Source organism: Chaetodon auriga, chromosome 17 (assembly GCF_051107435.1).
Source record: "Chaetodon auriga isolate fChaAug3 chromosome 17, fChaAug3.hap1, whole genome shotgun sequence".
Classification (NCBI taxonomy): Eukaryota; Metazoa; Chordata; class Actinopteri; order Chaetodontiformes; family Chaetodontidae; genus Chaetodon; species Chaetodon auriga.
The window spans coordinates 21957304-21975458 of record NC_135090.1 but is presented as its reverse complement, the minus strand read 5'-3'; the positions used below and the strand labels follow the sequence as shown (position 1 = coordinate 21975458).

The window sequence follows — 18155 nt, the reverse complement described above, 5'->3', positions numbered from 1 at the left end:
GAGGCGCACACAACCGAGAGAGACGCCGAATAACTTTTACGCAGTGACCTTGACGCGTTGCAGTAATTAGGTTTGCGGTCGTCAGAAGGACTCTCAACATTAAACTAAGACGCTTCTTTTGTGTTTTCGTAATGCCGGAGCTTTTTAGCTTCTGCTGGCGTCACTGCTCAGTAATGTAAAACCAGTGATGGATCTGCATTCAGAGGAAAAACACTGAGACTGAGTTAGTACCAACTGTCTGCAACACCAAGGCCGATGAGATGATTTCACAAACAGGTGCACAGACCAGGACTGATGTCACTGATATCCTGCTGATGTGTTCATGCATGTCAACGTTACATCCTGGATTCAGAAAACGTGGTCTGACTGAAGGGTTTTCAGCTCTTTTTTTGTTTTTTTTTTGGGCAAACCTAAAACAGTAGTTACGCAAACCCGTCCGTAGATCGCTGAGGATGACAAACATCTTCCACACCGCAGCGAAACACCGTCAGAGTTCAAATGCAGCGAACGTCCGGCAGCCGTAAACGAAGCTGCTTCATTCTGAACAGTGAAGGAAACTGACAGAGAGCAGAGAGAAACATCAGAAACACTCCTGCACAGGTAGCACACGCTAATCAGAAACGTTGATAACGCTCTGATCGTTCATGCAGGGGTGTGAAAAAACTCCGTGTTCAATGTAATAATCCCAAATCCAATTAAGGAATTATTTGTGGGAACAACAGTGAAGGACCAGCTGTGAATTGCATTTCCCGTTTTTGGTTAATACTGTTTGGTCTGATTGTGTTCTCTTCATTGTTAAAGCGGAACGCTCACACTGACCCCAAAGACATCATGTGAGTTCATTATCCCCGGCACATCCGCTGTGGCCCTCAGCAGCTCCTGTAATTGTTCCTCGTAATACATCTCTTTGTTAGAGGCTTGTCACTTCTTTTTTTTTTTTTTTTTTTTTTTTTATTAGCACGACTGGTCAGTCATCAAATTGGCTCCTCTGGAGAGCAATTTAGTCCGCTTGCAATTAGCAAACTTGGGAGTGGAGGTGGAAAATGCCTCAGTGGCCGCGGTGACAGCGGCTCCCAGGGGCGGCGAACGCCGGAGGCTGACGGCACTGGATGCTGAAAGTGTTCAAAACTGTGAAACTGAGGGAGGGGGTTCGTTAAAAAGAGACATCTGGCTGTTTGTTAGGGCGACACCACAATTACAAAACTGTTCATATGGAAAAATGAAAGTCCCAAATGGAGACATGCTGTTTATTCTCAAATGTATTTAACCCTCACACACAGAGGAGACCTGGCCTTTATTCAGAAAGGTCTGTCTCAAATAAAGGCCTGCTTTTTCTTTAGTTTTTCTCGTCTTTGAAAGTGCGTTTTTATATGAAGTCTGTCTGATTTTCCACTGATTCACTTTGACGGAAACTCAACTCAAACTCAAACTTTCTCTTTGTTTACGATTGTCGCTATAAATTCATGATAAATTATATTTCAAGTGTATTAATTCCATACTGAACATTATACATATATATTTACATATATTTTAATAGAAGTACTGTTGTCATTCACTACTTTTTTTTTTAATGTGTTAAGCTACTGCAAATGAAACTCAACGCTTCCTGTATTTCCACATGAAAAGCCTCCCAGCAGCTCACAGTGCAGATCATCTTCCTCTTCTGGTAGGCTTTTATTGTGGAATGTCTGCAGGAAGTGTTGGTTTAGGGTTAAAGGACAGAAGCTAAATGAGTCGCCGGCTGTAATAGACATCACTACACATTGAACTGTCTCTCTGGAGCACTGCTGACCCCCCATTCGCCAAAACATAGAGAGCAGACCCAGTTGGAGCGCAGATGCACAGCAGTACTTTTGATAATGGAAACCTTTTGAAGGCGAGGCGGCTGTGGAGCAAGAACTAAACCGCCGTTGAAGTGACGGTACAAAGAACCGAGATGCAGGAATACGTACTGATACAGCTGCTGACGTTGCACCTGGGCACAGCAGCGTGGATCCAAAGTTTGCCTCCACTTCACTCCCCCTTTGTGTCACTCACAGTGATTCATGCTGACTGAGCAAAGCCAATACAACACCTCACGCACAAAGGATTGATAAAAAGGAAAATGTGAATGCAAACAGCTTTGGGCGCTGAGGGCGGGACACGCTGCAGCAGCGCAGCACACCCTCGGGAGGCTGATTTCTTTTTTCCTTCACATCCTTTTTCTGTTCAGATGGCTCTGAGTCCTCAGAGACGCAGATGTTGATTTTAATTTCGTAGCCCCAGAATAGAGCTGCGTGTTTCTCTGAACCTGCAATTTTGTTTTTATGTTTAGTTTCCACATCCAAACAGAACCCACAGATCATTTGGGATCAGCATCTAAAAACAAATAAATGGAGGAATAAGCAGACCAGGAAGGGCAGAAACGTCCCTTTAAACAGACTCCATGTACACCACGATGCAGAATCAATAATGTGCATTATCTGACTGAACAAAGACCTTCAGACATCAAACTCAGCTGGCTCTTTTGATGCAGTTGCTCCTTTGAGCGAAGATGGATTCATTTTCGCCGCCCTGGTCGACTCCAGAAAGACGAGGCGGAGTAAAAGATGGGATGCTTGTTAAAGTTGAATTCGTTCTGGCAGTTGGACAAAATATTCTGGCACTGTTTGATAGTTGGAGTTTGATAACCCTCATAACTCCGAGTGCTTTGCAGAAGCACCCTTGAAAAGATTAATATTTTTAGGGATCCACGTCCTTGGAGATTAATCAGACTCCACCACCTCTCCCATCCCTCCACCCTGAAGACGCTCCGGCTCTCCGGCTGGTTTTCCAGTTATTGTTTGTGCTTTCACAGGTCGACTGGCAGAAACCGCTCTCAGTTTTCACAAAGCCGTTTCTTTTAGAGATAGAGGAACTACGCAGTGACACGACGGCAGGAGCAGCTACAGCTCACTTAATTCACCTCTGTCACTCACAACAAACGCTGTCACAATAGCTTTAAATCATCTGCTGTGTTTTCTGTCCCGTCCAATATTTCTCTCCTCCCAAAGTTCACTTTTGCTTCATCTACAGTTACTCATATACTCAATATTGCTGCTGCTCACAGTGTCACAGAGAATAAAATGTAATCCAATCTGGATGTGACGGCCAAAAAAAAAACTATATGACATATTGAACAGCTTTGAAAGAGGAAATGGGACCAGGCAGTCCAGCCTACAGCATCAGTAAAACTTGCATCCAGTCATTACTTCTGTTTGCTTATTGTGCAGATATTATGTGATGTAGATATCATAATGAAGACGACACCCCTACTGGCAAGTTGGCCTCCATTAGTGAAGACTTCAGGATCAATGTGCTTTGCTTTCTTGCTGACGGTGTTGTTCTTTCGGTTTAATCGGCTGTGACCTCATTCATTTGGGGTTTTTTCTGGCCAAATATGACTGGAACTAAGCAGTAAAGTCAGTCTGGGGCAAGCAGCAATGTCCAGGCCTGAAAAATGAAGCCATCTTGGAAGTGCCAAAAACCACAGTTCCCGAGTGAGTCAGTCCCCGTAGACCCCCACGTTAAAATGCCCAACTTTATAGCAGGTATGAATTTGAAATATGTTTACATTGTGGTGCAAAAAGCAGTTTCGGTCTCTATCTAATTTCCTCATTTGTGACAACCGTACAGAGGGAGAATTTTTATATAAATCACTCATTTAAATCACATTAAAGCTCAAAGTTACAGGCGTACCAGCTTTGAGCGGCAGCTAGCCGCGACGGCCGGCCCCAGCTCCGCCCACGCTCTGCTCCTCCCGAGGTCTCAGTCATAACAGCGAATACAACAAGTCGTCAGAGTTGGTTGTTCTTCAGATAATTCACACGAGTGGTGATAAAGTGGCTCGTTAGCGCTTCCTGACCTGTAACCTCTGTGGTCAGACTTTGGTTCGGTGTAGTAAACTGAGGCCTCAGCACAGGCTGTGCTCGTGTTGACAGGAGCTAATGTGGACTGTGAGTACAGCAGCTTGAATGTCAGTGTTTGGTCTTACAGTCAAATGCTTTTTTATGCCAAACCCTCCACAGTGACCTCCATAATAAGAGGTTTGTGTGCAGTGGTTTAACTACATTACGCTGCCGTGGCCTGTGAAGTTTTAATCTTCTGAACAAATTACCAGTGCTGTTTTATACTCTGGGTAGAGCAGAAAAACGGCTCCCTCGCACTGGAAGGAGTCAGCTGAGGTGCTTTGCTGCCTGGTTATTGGTCTGCCTGCATGTGGACGTATTCCAGGTGATACCATACGTTTGAAACTGCTCTAGGTCATAATACCCTTTCCCTCAGTGCTTTTTCTGCACAGATTGGATCAAGGAAATGTTATTTCTGAGGCTTGAAGCTCGAGGCCCTTAAATCCTCACTGTTGACGCATGTAAAGCCTTTAAAGGGAGACATGTTCTGTAGGTGAGAATAGACCTGAAAATATGCTGAAATGTCCCCAAATCTTCACAAAAATGTCAGAAATCTACAGGATGAAATATGAATTTAATTGTAAGCTCTGGCTTTTCCCCCTCTGTGTTTGCACGTCTGCTCCTTTTTATTTGTGCAGACGCTTCCTCCTCTTTACTCCGTGGCATTTTCCTCCTCAGAGCAGGTGAGAGAGGATATAGCTGAAATTCTGCCTGTCTGTCAGCTCTTTGTGGGGAAGATTCCTCCCAAAGAGCAGCTTTATGCGCCGCTGACTGCCATGATTAATGTATTTACAGGGAGATAAAGGGAGCAGAGAGCCGGACGGGGAGGGAGAAATCAACCGAGCACTCATTGAAACTCGATGAATTAGATTATGAGAGTGAGCCGCACACAGAATGAACATGTATTTAGCGTCTGTTGTCAGGATCTGCGCTGGGAGCCGGGTGGGCTGAGGCAGGGTCGGGCCAGTCGAGCCCGGTGTAACTCGCCTGTCAAGGAGCGTTTGAATTCCCACACATGGCCGTTGAGGAAGTGGAACGTGGCACACGGTGATTCATGCCGGAGTGAGATTTGTGTTTTGTCTGAGCGGATTTGACGTTTCAGTCAACATGGCTGAGCCGTGGCGCTCTAATCCGCGTGGCGGGGCTTCACGGAGAGGTTTCCACGCAGCTCTAATTAACCCAGAGGTCGATTAATATTGTAACTGTGAGCACTGGGAGCTGGAACTTCCTTTGACTGGGACATCTTCAGAGTGTGTGTGTGCACGAGTCTCCCTGCACGTCTGATCCTGCCTCTCCCTCCCACTGTCTCATTCTTTTTGATTAATGCATTAATGGCCAGCGCTGAGAGGCCCGAATCACCGGAGCGCAGAGTGTGTATCAGATGTGCGTGCGTGATGCTGATAGTCGAGCGGATGGTCTAATGTTTGTGTGCCCCCCCCGTCTTTCATCTCCCATGCACTGTCGCGACGCTCTGCCCTCAGACACCAGGCCATTTCACAACCTGCTTCAAAGGCTCCTCCCGCCTCCACGCGCTGCCTCTAATTCCCAGGTTCTCTCTTCGATCTCATGACTCTCTCTGCAAAAATGGCCTCTAATTCGTTCTCATGCAACTTTTTCCTCCTCTCCTCTCTCTTTAGCCTCTTCCCAGTGTCATAATTCTTCCATTCGTACTTGGATATTTACTGTACTACACATGCTATGTTTCTGTGCCTGTAGTTTGTAGTAACTGATCTCCTGCACTTTCATTTCGCTCCACACACACTGTGGCCACAGAACAGGTTGTTTGCATGTGACATCATGTCACTCTTTTGTTGTGGCATGAACTGCAGATGGAGGGCAGGAAGTGATTTTCTGCATAGGAAACACTATGACACACACTCAAACTGGCTGTGTTTTGCGTTGTTTGCTCAGATTGATCAAACCAGGACAAAGCGAGGAGCTTTTATCGATACCGAAAGAGTGAAAGATGCAAGAAACGCCGGAAAAGAAGAGTGAGAGTCGGGTAATGGTGGAAATGGTGTAACATTAGCTATTGTTTTAAATCTGTGGTGATAGATTTAAAGTAACAGCTACAAACAACACGACTAAGACTTGTTAAATCATCGTAAACAGTTCACATAAGACAGCTGAACATAAATAACGTTCCGTGTTGTTTAGCGATGATCCACGTCTTTAGTGTTGTTTCACCGGACCTTTGTGAGCGGTTAACAGAGCAAACAACCGTAACGTAAACGTCAACATTCAGCACCGCGGCGTGAAGCTCGGTTAATCCACAGGACAGTAAAAGCTTCGCACCCCAACAAAAACCAAACAGCAGAGAACCCGAAGCACTTTGGTCCCGAGGTTGTGAACCAGCCGCTAACAGGAAAGTTGTCTGCCTCCAAACTTTTGCCTGCTTTCATTTGGTTGTTCTGACTTTCTGTCTGTACCTTTCTCTCATAATTTCATCTAAACCAGCCCACTGAGAACTTCCCTTCATCTCGTCCGTTGCAGTTTTCACTTCCTGCCCTCCGTCTGGATTGATCGTCACGTGACATCCTGCTGCCCGTCTGTCTTATTTTGCTGTGATCTTTTCTTGGATTTTAACGTCACACAAACCAGATTTCGCTCCCTCCTCTCATTTCTTCTGCCTTTGCTGCATTTCATCATATGTCCTTCTGTTTTTTGGCGTAACACAATAAACTCCATCCTCCTCCTCTTCTCTCCACGTCCTCAGCTTTCCTTCTTTCTTCTCCCTCGGGGGATCAAAAACCTCACTCTCATAACAAAGGGGCGGTAATCCCCTTTTTAAAATTTCTCTTTTATTTTCTCCTCCAGTGCTGGACTGTTTTAACTCCTTCTCCCTTATTGTCTTCTCTTGCCCTAATTCCTCATCTTTCCTTTGTCTTGTTCCCTCTTCATCATCTTGCACTCTTTCCTATGAACCTTATAAACCTCCTTCTCTCCTCTTTTTCTTATCTCGTTATTTCATTTTCTTTCTGCGTCTCCTCTTTTTGACCTCCTTGTTCTCCCTCCATCTTTTCTCTTACAGATGAGATTGATATGTTGGAGCGTCTCTGGCTGTCGGGCATCTGCCACAACGATAAGATCGAGGTACGACGTCTTCTACCTTTTCTCCATCAACTTGTCACACATCAGCCTCTGTGCTGTTTTCAGGATCAGCTGAATGTAGTCGAAGATTACTCCTGGTCAGATAGTCGGTAAGGTGTTAGTCGGGATAGTTGTCTAACCAAACAGATGAAACTCGATCCGTTGTGATGATCCGACTGTGACCCCAGAACAGGCAGAGGCACTGATAACAAGGTATCACTGAAACCAGACTGACTCAAGTTATCTTTACCTGAGCTCCTCCTTTATTCTCTGACCATCAGAGAGAAATATATCCCCGTTTATCAGCTCCTGTAGGCCAAATTGGCGACAAAAATGACCAAATTTGCCGGAAGGAACAAGACAGATTAATCTATTGACAACAGCCAGGAAGCATGTTTTCTAATTTCGGTGTAGACCTGCCCTCAGAGACGTCTCAGATGAGATGAAATGCAGAAAATTGGCTGCTGCGGTATTTTTGAAGCCTCATATATGAAAACAGTGAAGTAACATCACTGTCACTCACAAATCGCCGTTTACAGGAAGTAATCGTGACATCGTGAATGGAGATTTTTCTGAAATCCTTGTCATAACGATCCAGTTACGAGCTCCTTTGCATCTTCATTAAACTGACATTTTAGCGTTTTTGCAAGATGATTTGCAAAGATACGGTCTCCTCTCTCTGCACCCGGAGCCATATTTCATGTTACACAGCCTCAGTTCACAAAGCATTCTGGGACCCTGCTCTGTTTGGCGACTGCATCTGAAAGCGATGTGTTTGGATAAATGACTGCTACCCAAAACAAGCGGGACACCCCACCCCACACGTATGTGTGTAAATCAGTAGGGTCGTACCAAGTGGTCGCACTGAAGGGGGGACCAGGATTGGGTCTAAGTGAAAAACTGTAAATTAAGTGATTAAAGTCAAAACCCAAAGTTTCTCTGCACTTCGGTTGCAAACCACAGCTTGTGCGCAGTAGTTACAGGTAATCAAAAGCAGTCATCTCACCAGGTTTGAGGTTTGTTTCTGCTCTGTATGATTCCTCATCCGCACTCCTGCTCGCCATCGCTTCATTTTGTTTTGCTCAGATTTCCAAACACAGCTAACTGCTGCCTATCAGGTGTCACCCTGCATTTTGAGGTTGTTTTGTGCAGTGCCAATCACACACCTAACAAACCCACACTCTTGTGGAGGAGGGCCGAGACGCTCAATTTCAGGGGTGTGTGCGCTTATTTGGTGTTACATAAGTTCAAATTATAATGTTGTTGCCGGGACAAACAAACCAAACTTGAGGCGTTAACGCCTCAGAATGGACGTCTGCACACATGCTGGGTGCAAATGCCTCCACAGGAACCGAAACCCTCCATATAAAGCAATAGTGATTATTGATTCGATGCAGCCTGGCTGCAGATGAGAGCTATTAATGTTTAAAGTGAACACATTAAGCTCCCTGAAAAGCTTTTTGTTTGATGCAAACCAGATATCTTGTGATGACTGACGTGTTTTGGTCTTTGCATCAGTGTTGTGAGCGCAGGGGCTCTAAAATATCACAGATGGGTGCTCTGACATCCAGTGACAGCAAAGGATTCTCTATTGTACTGCTGGTTGTAATTAACTTTTTATCTGCTGTCTGGGAGACAAATTGGCCCTCGTTAGCAATAAATACACTCTCCTGTCTCATCTCTGCCCCTCCCGTCTCATGTGCTTTCCTTTTACCTCTTCTGCTTTTTGCTCTCACGCTTCCTTTTCCTCGTCTCTTCTCCCTGCTCTCATCTCTTATAACGTTTCCCATTAATCTCCCTCCCTCCTGTCTTCCCCCATTTATCCCCTCTCCCCTCCAGGTGATGAGCAGTAAGCTGGACATAGACAACATGGCCGGGGTCTTCTACATGCTGCTGGTGGCCATGGGCCTCAGCCTCCTGGTATTTGCGTGGGAGCATCTGGTTTACTGGAAACTGCGGCACTGTGTGAAGCGATCGGGCGGGATGGACTTCCTCCTGGCTCTCAGCAGGGTGGGTGAAGGCAGCAAAGACCCCGATATGCCGCACCAAGCGTCCTTGTTTACTGGGTCAGAATTGGGTAGCACATTAAAGAATAAAATGCACATGTGTTTCTAGATTTGATGAAGAGCCGCCAGAGGATTGATGTGCGATACAGTGTGCTTAACAAGAGATTCAATGAAACTTTGTGATTAAAAATGAAATCAGACAAATAGAAACAAGACATTCAAATGAGGTTCTCACTTTTAGCCTTTCCTCAATAATTTGGTCTTTCCATAATAACATCTCTTATTTGTCCCCATTAATCTGCATAACAACAGAAGCTTATCCAAAATTCACTAACTTAATGGCAGCACATGAGATGCTACAGTACAGCTCTCTCCTCATCTCTCATTCAGGAAGCTGTTATTACTTGTACTGAATGAAGCAATGATGTGCAGGAGATATGGAGCATGTTCTCACGTCACGCTTTGAGGCCGTTTTTGGTAGATCCCAAATGTCGAGATGTAAAATTAGAACATACAGCATGTGGAGAAATGGATGCACCACCACTGTACAGCCTTCTGAGGTGGAGGCCAGTTGTTTATGTTTGATGCCACCAATAAATATTATCTGTATACACGAGATATAAAACAATTCAAAATTTTCTGCCAGGAGGTGAGTGGTTTTAAACGTTGGTTTCTCACTCGTCTCATTGATTTGCACACCCTCAACCTGCAGAGGAACTAAAACCCAATCAGTGGAACGACCTGCAGATTCATAATACAGAGCTCGGGGAGCATTGTTAAAGGATTTATGCAGGAGCAGATGTTCAGCTAGGCTGAAATTTGAGGAGACTTTTAGAGTCTCCTCTTCCCTGCATGCAATTAAAGCAGACGGTATCTTGCTGATTGCAGCCAAGAGGTCCACTTCATTCAGGAGAATACAAATATAGATGAAGCCAGGATAGAAAACAGTTTTTAGATGCGATCAAGATATGGATTGTACAAAAGTAGGTAACGCTCAATGTTGGTACTTGTTTTTGGCACTCAGCAGGGGAGAAGGAGGTAGAGCCAAAAAGAGGAGCATCAAGGGTGTCTATCCTTGGCGTCACACCAAGAGAAGCCAAAAGGTCTGAGACAGAATGATCACTTAGCTGTCGCACAGCTATTTTCGTTCAGCGCCAATACAGTTTCTGTAAGTTCAGCTCGGGGTCCTGAAAATATTTAGTGCAGGTCCTGAGACAGAATTACAGGGGTTGAGGTGAAAAGGAGGGAGGGCTCCGAGAAAAGAGGAGGGAGCTAATGAGGGGAAGACAGAGGATGACCGGAAAGAAGACAAAAAGGTAAGAAAGGGATGGGAAAGCATTAACGCTGTGACTGGGGAGGGAGAGTAAGGAGAAGTGGGAAGGCAGGGGAGGGAAACTGAGATAAGAGGAGAAGAGAGCCGGCCGAGGAGACAGCTGTGGGTTTGGATGGCAGAGGCAGTGGAGTATAACAGGTGCTGGGGAGAGGCCAGAAGGAGGTGAAGGGTGGAAAGAAACGACAGGGACAGATAGGAGGAGGGAGGACGGAGGCGAGGTGGAGGGGAGGCTGTTGAAGTGGAAAACAAGCTTCATAGAGCACTGGGGAGATATTCTTGTTTGTCAGAAGACGCTGTGATGGAATGCTTGCTGTGGAAGTGCCACTGGTCGGACGGGTGATACCATCAGGCCGGAATGACGACAGAAGATCGTGATTTATTACCTCCTCCTGCCCGACAAAGCAGAGAAAATGGCTAATTCATGCACAGCGGAAGAGTGAGCTAATTGCACTCTAAAAAGGACGGAGAGGAAATAACATTACAGCTCTTACTTTATGCTTCCAACATTTAAAGACACGACACAAGTATAACTAAATCAAACTAATCACCAGCAAAAACAAAACAACAGAAAACAGAATTATTGCTTTTGCACATAAAAAAATCAGCAATTCAAAATATACACTTTATTGATCTCAGCCAGGAATTTTAAAGCATATTCAGACCAAAAGCCACCGAGCTTGGCTCAGAAAGGGACGGTTTTCCTTTATTTATCATTCACTTTAGTTTATTTTCTCAATTCGCGTGTGACACCCAACAGTCATCTTTGTTTAAAGGAAGTATTTGCTTTAACACAAACCACATCCTTCGTGCCTAATCCTAACCAAACTCTGACCGTCACCTTAAAAGTTTCTCAGCAAGCTTTATTTTGAAAGTCTAACCTCATGCTGCATATTATTATCGCTAACTTGGCATGAAAGGTGCCTCCAACTGAAATGCATTAGTGTGAAACTTGTGCTGAGTGTCACGAACAAAATGGAAAATGTGTCCCGTAGATTAAATTTCGGGACTGTTTCATGAACTGCTGTGAGACGGTGTCGGCTTTAAGGCTGAAGTGCCATTTACTGAACACACTCCACTGTTTTATTGAAAATTTGTATTGTCCATGTGGGTGAAAATCCATTGTGTCCCCTGCAGCCTCTGATATCCAGATATTCCCTACAGACCCTTTAATTCCACCTCTCTTCATGCGTTCAGGCTGCATATTCTTCTCGCTTGAGCGAACTCGACTCTTATCTGTTGCATTCCTCATTCTAAGAATAAAAACATCAATTCCGTGCAACGGGCACTCCCAAGACCAGTTAGCTTCTATCTCCCGAGCTATATGCTGCGTTTGCTTTAAAGCCTCAGCAGCTGGCCTCTGCGCCTTGCTTTAACCCAATCAGTGACTCACCCAAGTTTCAATTTCACAGTGTGCTGCGCCCCATGCTCTGGAGACTGCGATAGCATTTCTGCCGCTGGGACTGCTGATTCATGTGTCCGGAAGGGCCGTTATTACAGTCTCTCCATCAGATCTGTGTCCCGGCAGGGAGGGGAGATTTACAGGAGGCCCCACACATTTAGTCATTAAGATGTGACAGATATCGATGAATGTTATGAATCATCTTCATATATGAAGAATAATAGAGTCTTTCTGATTTACATGGCTGTCCTCAGTACTGCTAATTGAGTCCCATCTATCTACAGCGAGGTGTAAATATACTGAGGTAGGGGAGAAGGAGCGCCCGCTGACATTTTTTTCTGTTTTATTTGGATTCTGCTCAGGGTATAAAAATGAAAAGAACATTGTCACCAGGAGCTAGTAATTTACTCAGATTTCTGACTCTTTCATCTCATGTTTTATTCACATCAAACATTGTTGAATGTTGCAGCTCAGATGTAAAAAGCCAGACTGGAGTATGTTTGGAGCAGTTCATTAAAACCAAGTGAGAAGGATCTTATTTAAACTCAAGTGGCAACAAATAATGGTTCCAAGACATGTGAAGACGAGTCTCTGTCGGGATGCATCCCAGTCAGAACCAGCTGCTGGAAACAAGGCCTTGACATCAGATTAACTGTAGATCGTTCTGGATCAGAAGGTTTGGACCCGCGTCCATTTTCAACTTTTTCCTTCACTTTAAAAATCTCCCTTTCAAGTGGTTTTTGGCGTCAGTTTCCCATCAGTTGACCTTTCTTTTTGATACAGAAAGTTCTTTGAACCAGTTGATTTCTATTGGAAATGAATTGACGTATTCTAGCTGCACTGGGAGATCACCTGGTTAAGGTTTGGTTAAGATCACTGATCATTATTTCAGACTTCATTTGTGCAGTGGGAACGACGTCTGAGCAGACACTGAAGCTCGTTGGGTTTCGGTTAAGTAAGCAGGATGGCAGCTGACAGGAAAGGTGTTTCTCTTAAGATGCAGCATCTGTCACCAGCTGTTTTATTTGCACAGTGACAAAATAGGTTCTGTTGCTTTGCTCTCCCCCATTGTTTTGACTCCTCTCCAGAAGCTGTATACTCCTTGCGCATACCTCCCTCTTCAATTATTTTTCGCAGTGCTTTTGGAGAAAACCCAGTCCTGTTCCAGCTGAGTGATGCTTTGTTTGCTGAAAGCTTTGTTTGGTTTGATCGTGTGAAAACTGACACTCCAAGAAGCTTGGTAAACTCAGTCCAAAGTTTCTCCAAAACTCTCATCAATATTTAATGGTCAGTACTCCCTGTTGTCTGCCTTTAGTGGAGATGTGGTGACACAGAGAACCTGAGGTAGAGGAAAACCACCCAGAGCAATTTCCCAGCACGCTGAGAGAGAAAGACAGATTATTTTCTTCTTTTCAAAATGTTTTTGTGAAACGTGTTAAGCCAACAAAGTTACACAGTGAGTGGCTGTGCAGTGCGCCGAATAAAGATAAAGGAAAACAGGGAGGATAGAAGTACAAGACAAATTTAAAGCCTCTCTTGATGCAGCAACCTGTCACGTTTTTAACTGCATGGTAAAAAATGTTTATAGTGGCTGTTAAACAGACTTGCTTCAGCGTGCGTAGTGTTTCATCAAGACATGCTAATTGAATGAATCCAAATATTGACATTATGCCGAGTTTTTACAGCTACTGATTTGTAACGTTTGGTAATTGTTAGTGTCTAGACAGTAAATCAGGTCTCTTTACTCAGCATAGTAATATCTGGAGAAAATCTAACAATACAGCTGTGTTGTCATTGCTTGTTGTTACTCATTTTAACGTAAGAGGAGACAGAAAAAATCTCAGTTGATCTTTAACATTGCTGGAAATCCAGATTTCTTGCAGCTTCAGCTTATATGTGCTTTTTCTACATTCGTTTACCAAAATGTCCTAACCTGTCAGTATCAGGAGAAGACCTTGTTTTTACTCTAAACTGTGGTGAAGAGTGTGTCATCATAACAACATCTGTGTAACAAAATCTGTGAAACTGAGAGCTTTTAAATGGATCTGCTTGTTTTTTGCTCTATCAGGCTGTAGACTTATGTACCATAGTTCATACACTAGCAGTTTTCGAAAGACAGCCTTCGTGTGGTTTGTGTAAGTATCAGATCAAAACTGCTCGATCGGTTTCCTTTTCAGGATCGGGGATGTCGGCTCTCTCTGTCTGTCTCTCTCTCACGCACATTTCCTCCTTATCATACTTGGCAGCCTGCTGGTCTAATTACAATCTTTCTTTTATCTCTCCACCCAGGGGATGTACAGTTGCTGCCAGTTTGAGGATGAGACGACACCAGGGGGAAGCAAAAGCTCTTTGCCCCAGTATCACACCATGACCACCATGCCTGCAGCACCCCAACAACACCTTGTTACAGCCACAATAAATAACACGACTGCCATTGCCATGGTGCAGCAACAGCAGCAGCAGAAGCACCACCAACAACAGCAGCAGGGGCAGACTTATACCACCATGCTACCTGGATCACCGCCAACGACAGGACACTCTGCAATGGCTCTGGGACCCTCAAACAGCCCCTTACTGGAAGGCCCTATGCCCTGCTCCACCTTCTTGCCGCGGCATGACCGCAGACTCGCTGTGGTCGACCGTTGGAACAGGCCAAAGCCAGAAAAAGTCATGAGTGGAGGTAGTGGTGGAGGAGTGGGTATTGGGGGGATAGCAGGAGGCATCAGTGAACTCCAGGCCCAGCAGCAATATCAGCAGAACCTTGGACAGCACTGGAACCTGCAAGGAGGTGTTGCAGGTGGTGCAGGGGGAGGAGGTGACACAGGGCTAGATGAATATAAGCGCTATTATGGTCCTATAGATCCAGAGGGGCTAGGAGCTAACTCAGACCAGCAGGCCGGGGGCCCGCAGCAGACTCCCAAAGCTAATCCTCGAGGCCCTAAAGCCTCCGGGATGCCACGTCTGCCTCCTAAAGGCCCCCAACAAGGCCCGGGGCACTTGATCTCCAAGCCACCTCCACCGATTCCATCTTCCCCGCGAAGGCCTCCTTTCTGGCGACGAGGAAGCTTAGTCCAGGCAAGGAGAAAAGGCTCAGGAGGTCCCCTGTATGAGAATATACTCCCTCTGGGGAGGAGAGGAGGTGGGAGGTATGGAGCAAGTGATGGAGGTGGAAGGAGAGGGCGACGTCCTCCTCCACCTCCTCCTCTGCCTGTCCCCCTTTCCTCCCCAACGCACACCCCTACCACACCCTCATCCCCATGTCGTTTCTACTCCTCCTGCTCGAGTGCCTCGTCCTCCTCCTCTTCCTCCACATCATCCTCATCCTCTTCTTCATCCTCTATCTCGCTCTCTAGGTCAAATTCCCCCTCCTCTTGCTCCAGCGACAGCTCCTACAACTCCTCGCTCAGTTTCCGGTATCGAGCAGGCGACCGGGATTTTACGGTGGATGACGATTATGACTCAGATCTGCTTACAGAGGAGTCCAGCCTCCTCCTGGGGTCACGGAGGAAGATTCGTTCGCGTCGAATGTCATCGCGCTCACTGCCGTGCAGCCCACCACCTCCACCAATCCCACCACGAAAGCCTCGCCCTCAGAGAGATTATGGCAGAGAGAGAACAGGCAGCCAGTTGGCCCAGTTACAGGAGTGGTGGGCATCATGGGGTGACAGAGAGCGAGGGAGGGGAGGAACAACAAGCCGAGGAATTGGAGTGGGTCGAGAGGAGAAAAGGCACAACAAAGAGAGGGAGCGCGAGAGGAAGAGGAGGAAGAAGGGCCGAAAGAAGAAGAAGAGGGAAGAGAAGGAAAGAGAAAGGGAGCGAAAGCGACGCAAAACAAAGAAGAAGAGGAAGAAAGAGGATAAGATAAGGAAGAGAGAGCGGAAGAGGTCAGAGCAGGAGGGAGGAGATGCTGAAAAGAGAGAGGAACTCAAGTCAGGGACACCAGACTACCCATCATACCCACCTTTGAGACGAGAGTCTTTTCGGAAAAAGAGTGAAAGCTCTATCAGAAGCTATGGATGGAACATCCCAGTTGAAGATGAGAGGAAGGAAAGGGAAGAGAAAGAGAGGGATGATGGGGAAGACAGCAGAGGGAAAGAGAGACAGCACAGACGGAGGAACAGCAAGCACTATCAAAGCTCTAGCAGTAAGCCTTCTTCATCTGTCAAGTTCTGGGGAGGGGGCAACCCATCCTCTGATGCCATTCCATCTGCCTTTTTGCCCTTGTTGCCTGTCTCCTCTAAAAGGAGGAAGAGTAAAAGTTCAGACAGGGATGCTATAGGAATGGAAGGAGAGAGGAGGCCATTGCTGGGACGGAACGGAAGAGGCGAGATGCACTCCAAGGAGGGGTTGTCCTTCCACGAGTGGGAGTCCGAGGTGGAGCATGAAGAAGAAGATTCTGAGCTCGAGAGGAGGAAAGTGGAGCGTGGAAAGAGGCGTGGAGGAGGAAGGACAATGTCCGATGAGGAGCGGGAGCATGATAAAGTAGTCGGGATATATTCTGATGATGATGGTTCTTCAGGAGAGTTTGGGAAGTTTGAGAGGTACTGGGAGGATCATGAAGGCAGGGCAGTGGGAGGAATCGGAGGAGGAGGTTGGTTTTTCAGCACCTACCCCTCCAGGGATAAATCCGGCAGCATCAACAGTAGAGACGACCTGTTCCTGGAGCGAGGAGAGAGGTGGGGGACGGCAGAAAGTGGATGGGGGTCTAGTGGAGGTGGTGGTGGAGGAAGAGGCGATGCAGGAGAGAGAGGGTGGGGTTCAGGATCACACTGGCCACCGCCTCCTCTCACGCCGCCACCTCCTCGGCGATATTGGTCGGTGGACAAACTCCACATACAGGATGAGAAGAAGAGTAAACGCAAGTCGAAGGACAAGGGAAGAGGGCACACGGCTTGTTCCTCCTGTCACTCCCCCAGACACCACCCACACTCCCATTCCTCCAAATGGGCCCGCATCACCTCACGAAGCCAGGAAGAGCTGTACCCACACTGCCAGAGCTTTGGTGGTCCCCTCAAGCCCAAACATGACTCCTCATCTTCCTCCAAACCCGATCGCTCACAGAATCCATCGAAATCTGGCAGCCAGTCAAACCTCAGTATCCAGCAGCGGACACAGAGAACAGACAGGGATCGAGATCGAGGACGGCAATCATCCCCACCTCCGACCCTCATACCTAATTTGCCTCCCCCGCTCCCTGCCCTTCCAGCTCCTCCGTCCTCATCTCACCCGATCCACGTTCCTCCCCCTACCTCTTCTTCTTCTGTATCCTCCCCCTCTGTGGTCTCATCGACCCCGGGGGCGCCCCAGCCCTCCTCCATGGCTTCGGCAAGTGCTAAACTACAGTACCAGAGATTGCGCTCTGTACCTCAGCCCCAGAGGTTTCCTCAGTCTCCTCACTTACCCCTCAAAGCCAAGAGCCTTTGCTCGCGAAGGGGCTCAGCCCATTTCTCCAGTGTGGAGAGTGAGGTCTGAAGTTCAACAAGGTACCAGAGTCTTAAGAGAGCCCTGCAAGGCTGACCCTAAGCAGGTGATCTGGATCTGAATCTGCCTGGCAGCAAACACGGCTGCTCAGCCAAGTCAGTACAGTATACGCACTGAGCCCTTTCCTAAAATTCTGCACAAACAAACAAACCAGAAAGCCAAACAAACCCAATGGGGTAGGTCAAAGGAAAACAGGAGCGATCTTGTGCTTGCTGCTGTTTCCTTTCTTTCCTCTCAGTATGTGAAAGACTACAACCACAGCAACAACATTGCATTCTGAACTGGGTTAACCAATACACTAAAAGCAAATCAGACATTGAAAGCGGTACAACCGAAGGAGACTCCTTTGCTTTAGACAGTAAAGGGCTTTGGATGTTGATGCAGAGCAGCAGTTTGTATTCAGATGATTCTTAATGCTTACTGAGGGCTCAGGAACTTTGTAGTACTGTATGCCTGCTGCTCTCAGAAGCCTTTAACACAGAACAGTGTTCTTATTTTTTCCCTTAAACAAATCGCTTACCCCCTACTTTCCTTTTTCCTTAACAAACTGTTTACACCCCCGCAGAACTGTGACGCCCTCCTGAGGCACGTTTGTTGTGTATGATCAATACTTTCTTGTTTCGAGGGAGAGGAGGGTGATAACCACCTCGTCTTCTCTGTGTTATCCATGCTCCCTCTCTCCTTCTCTTTTGTTCTCTCCTGTTCCTCACCACCCTTTTCTCTCCTTTATTTCCTCCTTCTATTTTCCTCTCCTCCGCCACCTTATTCACATGTCTGTCTTCTCATGTCCTCTCCTGTCCTACCCTCTTGGCTCCTCTCCTTGATGTGATTATTCTGTGCGTCTGTGCTTTTCTGTGTTTGTATTCTTGACAACAGGGTAAGTCAACTGTGACTGATATTCTACTGGCTTAATGAAAAGC

At 46.4% G+C, this 18155-nt stretch overlaps 1 protein-coding gene across 1 annotated transcript in view; it reads left to right on the top strand.

Moving 5' to 3' along the window:
- grin2da (glutamate receptor, ionotropic, N-methyl D-aspartate 2D, a) overlaps window positions 1-17338 on the top strand; it is a 102819-nt gene extending 85481 nt beyond the window's left edge. The window contains exons 16-18 of the mRNA XM_076754852.1: window positions 6958-7019; window positions 8856-9026; window positions 14044-17338. Of these exons, the coding sequence (XP_076610967.1) occupies window positions 6958-7019; window positions 8856-9026; window positions 14044-17226 (3416 nt within the window). The 3' untranslated portion in view covers window positions 17227-17338. The remainder of the gene's footprint in view (window positions 1-6957; window positions 7020-8855; window positions 9027-14043) is intronic.
- Window positions 17339-18155: the final 817 nt, after the last annotated feature.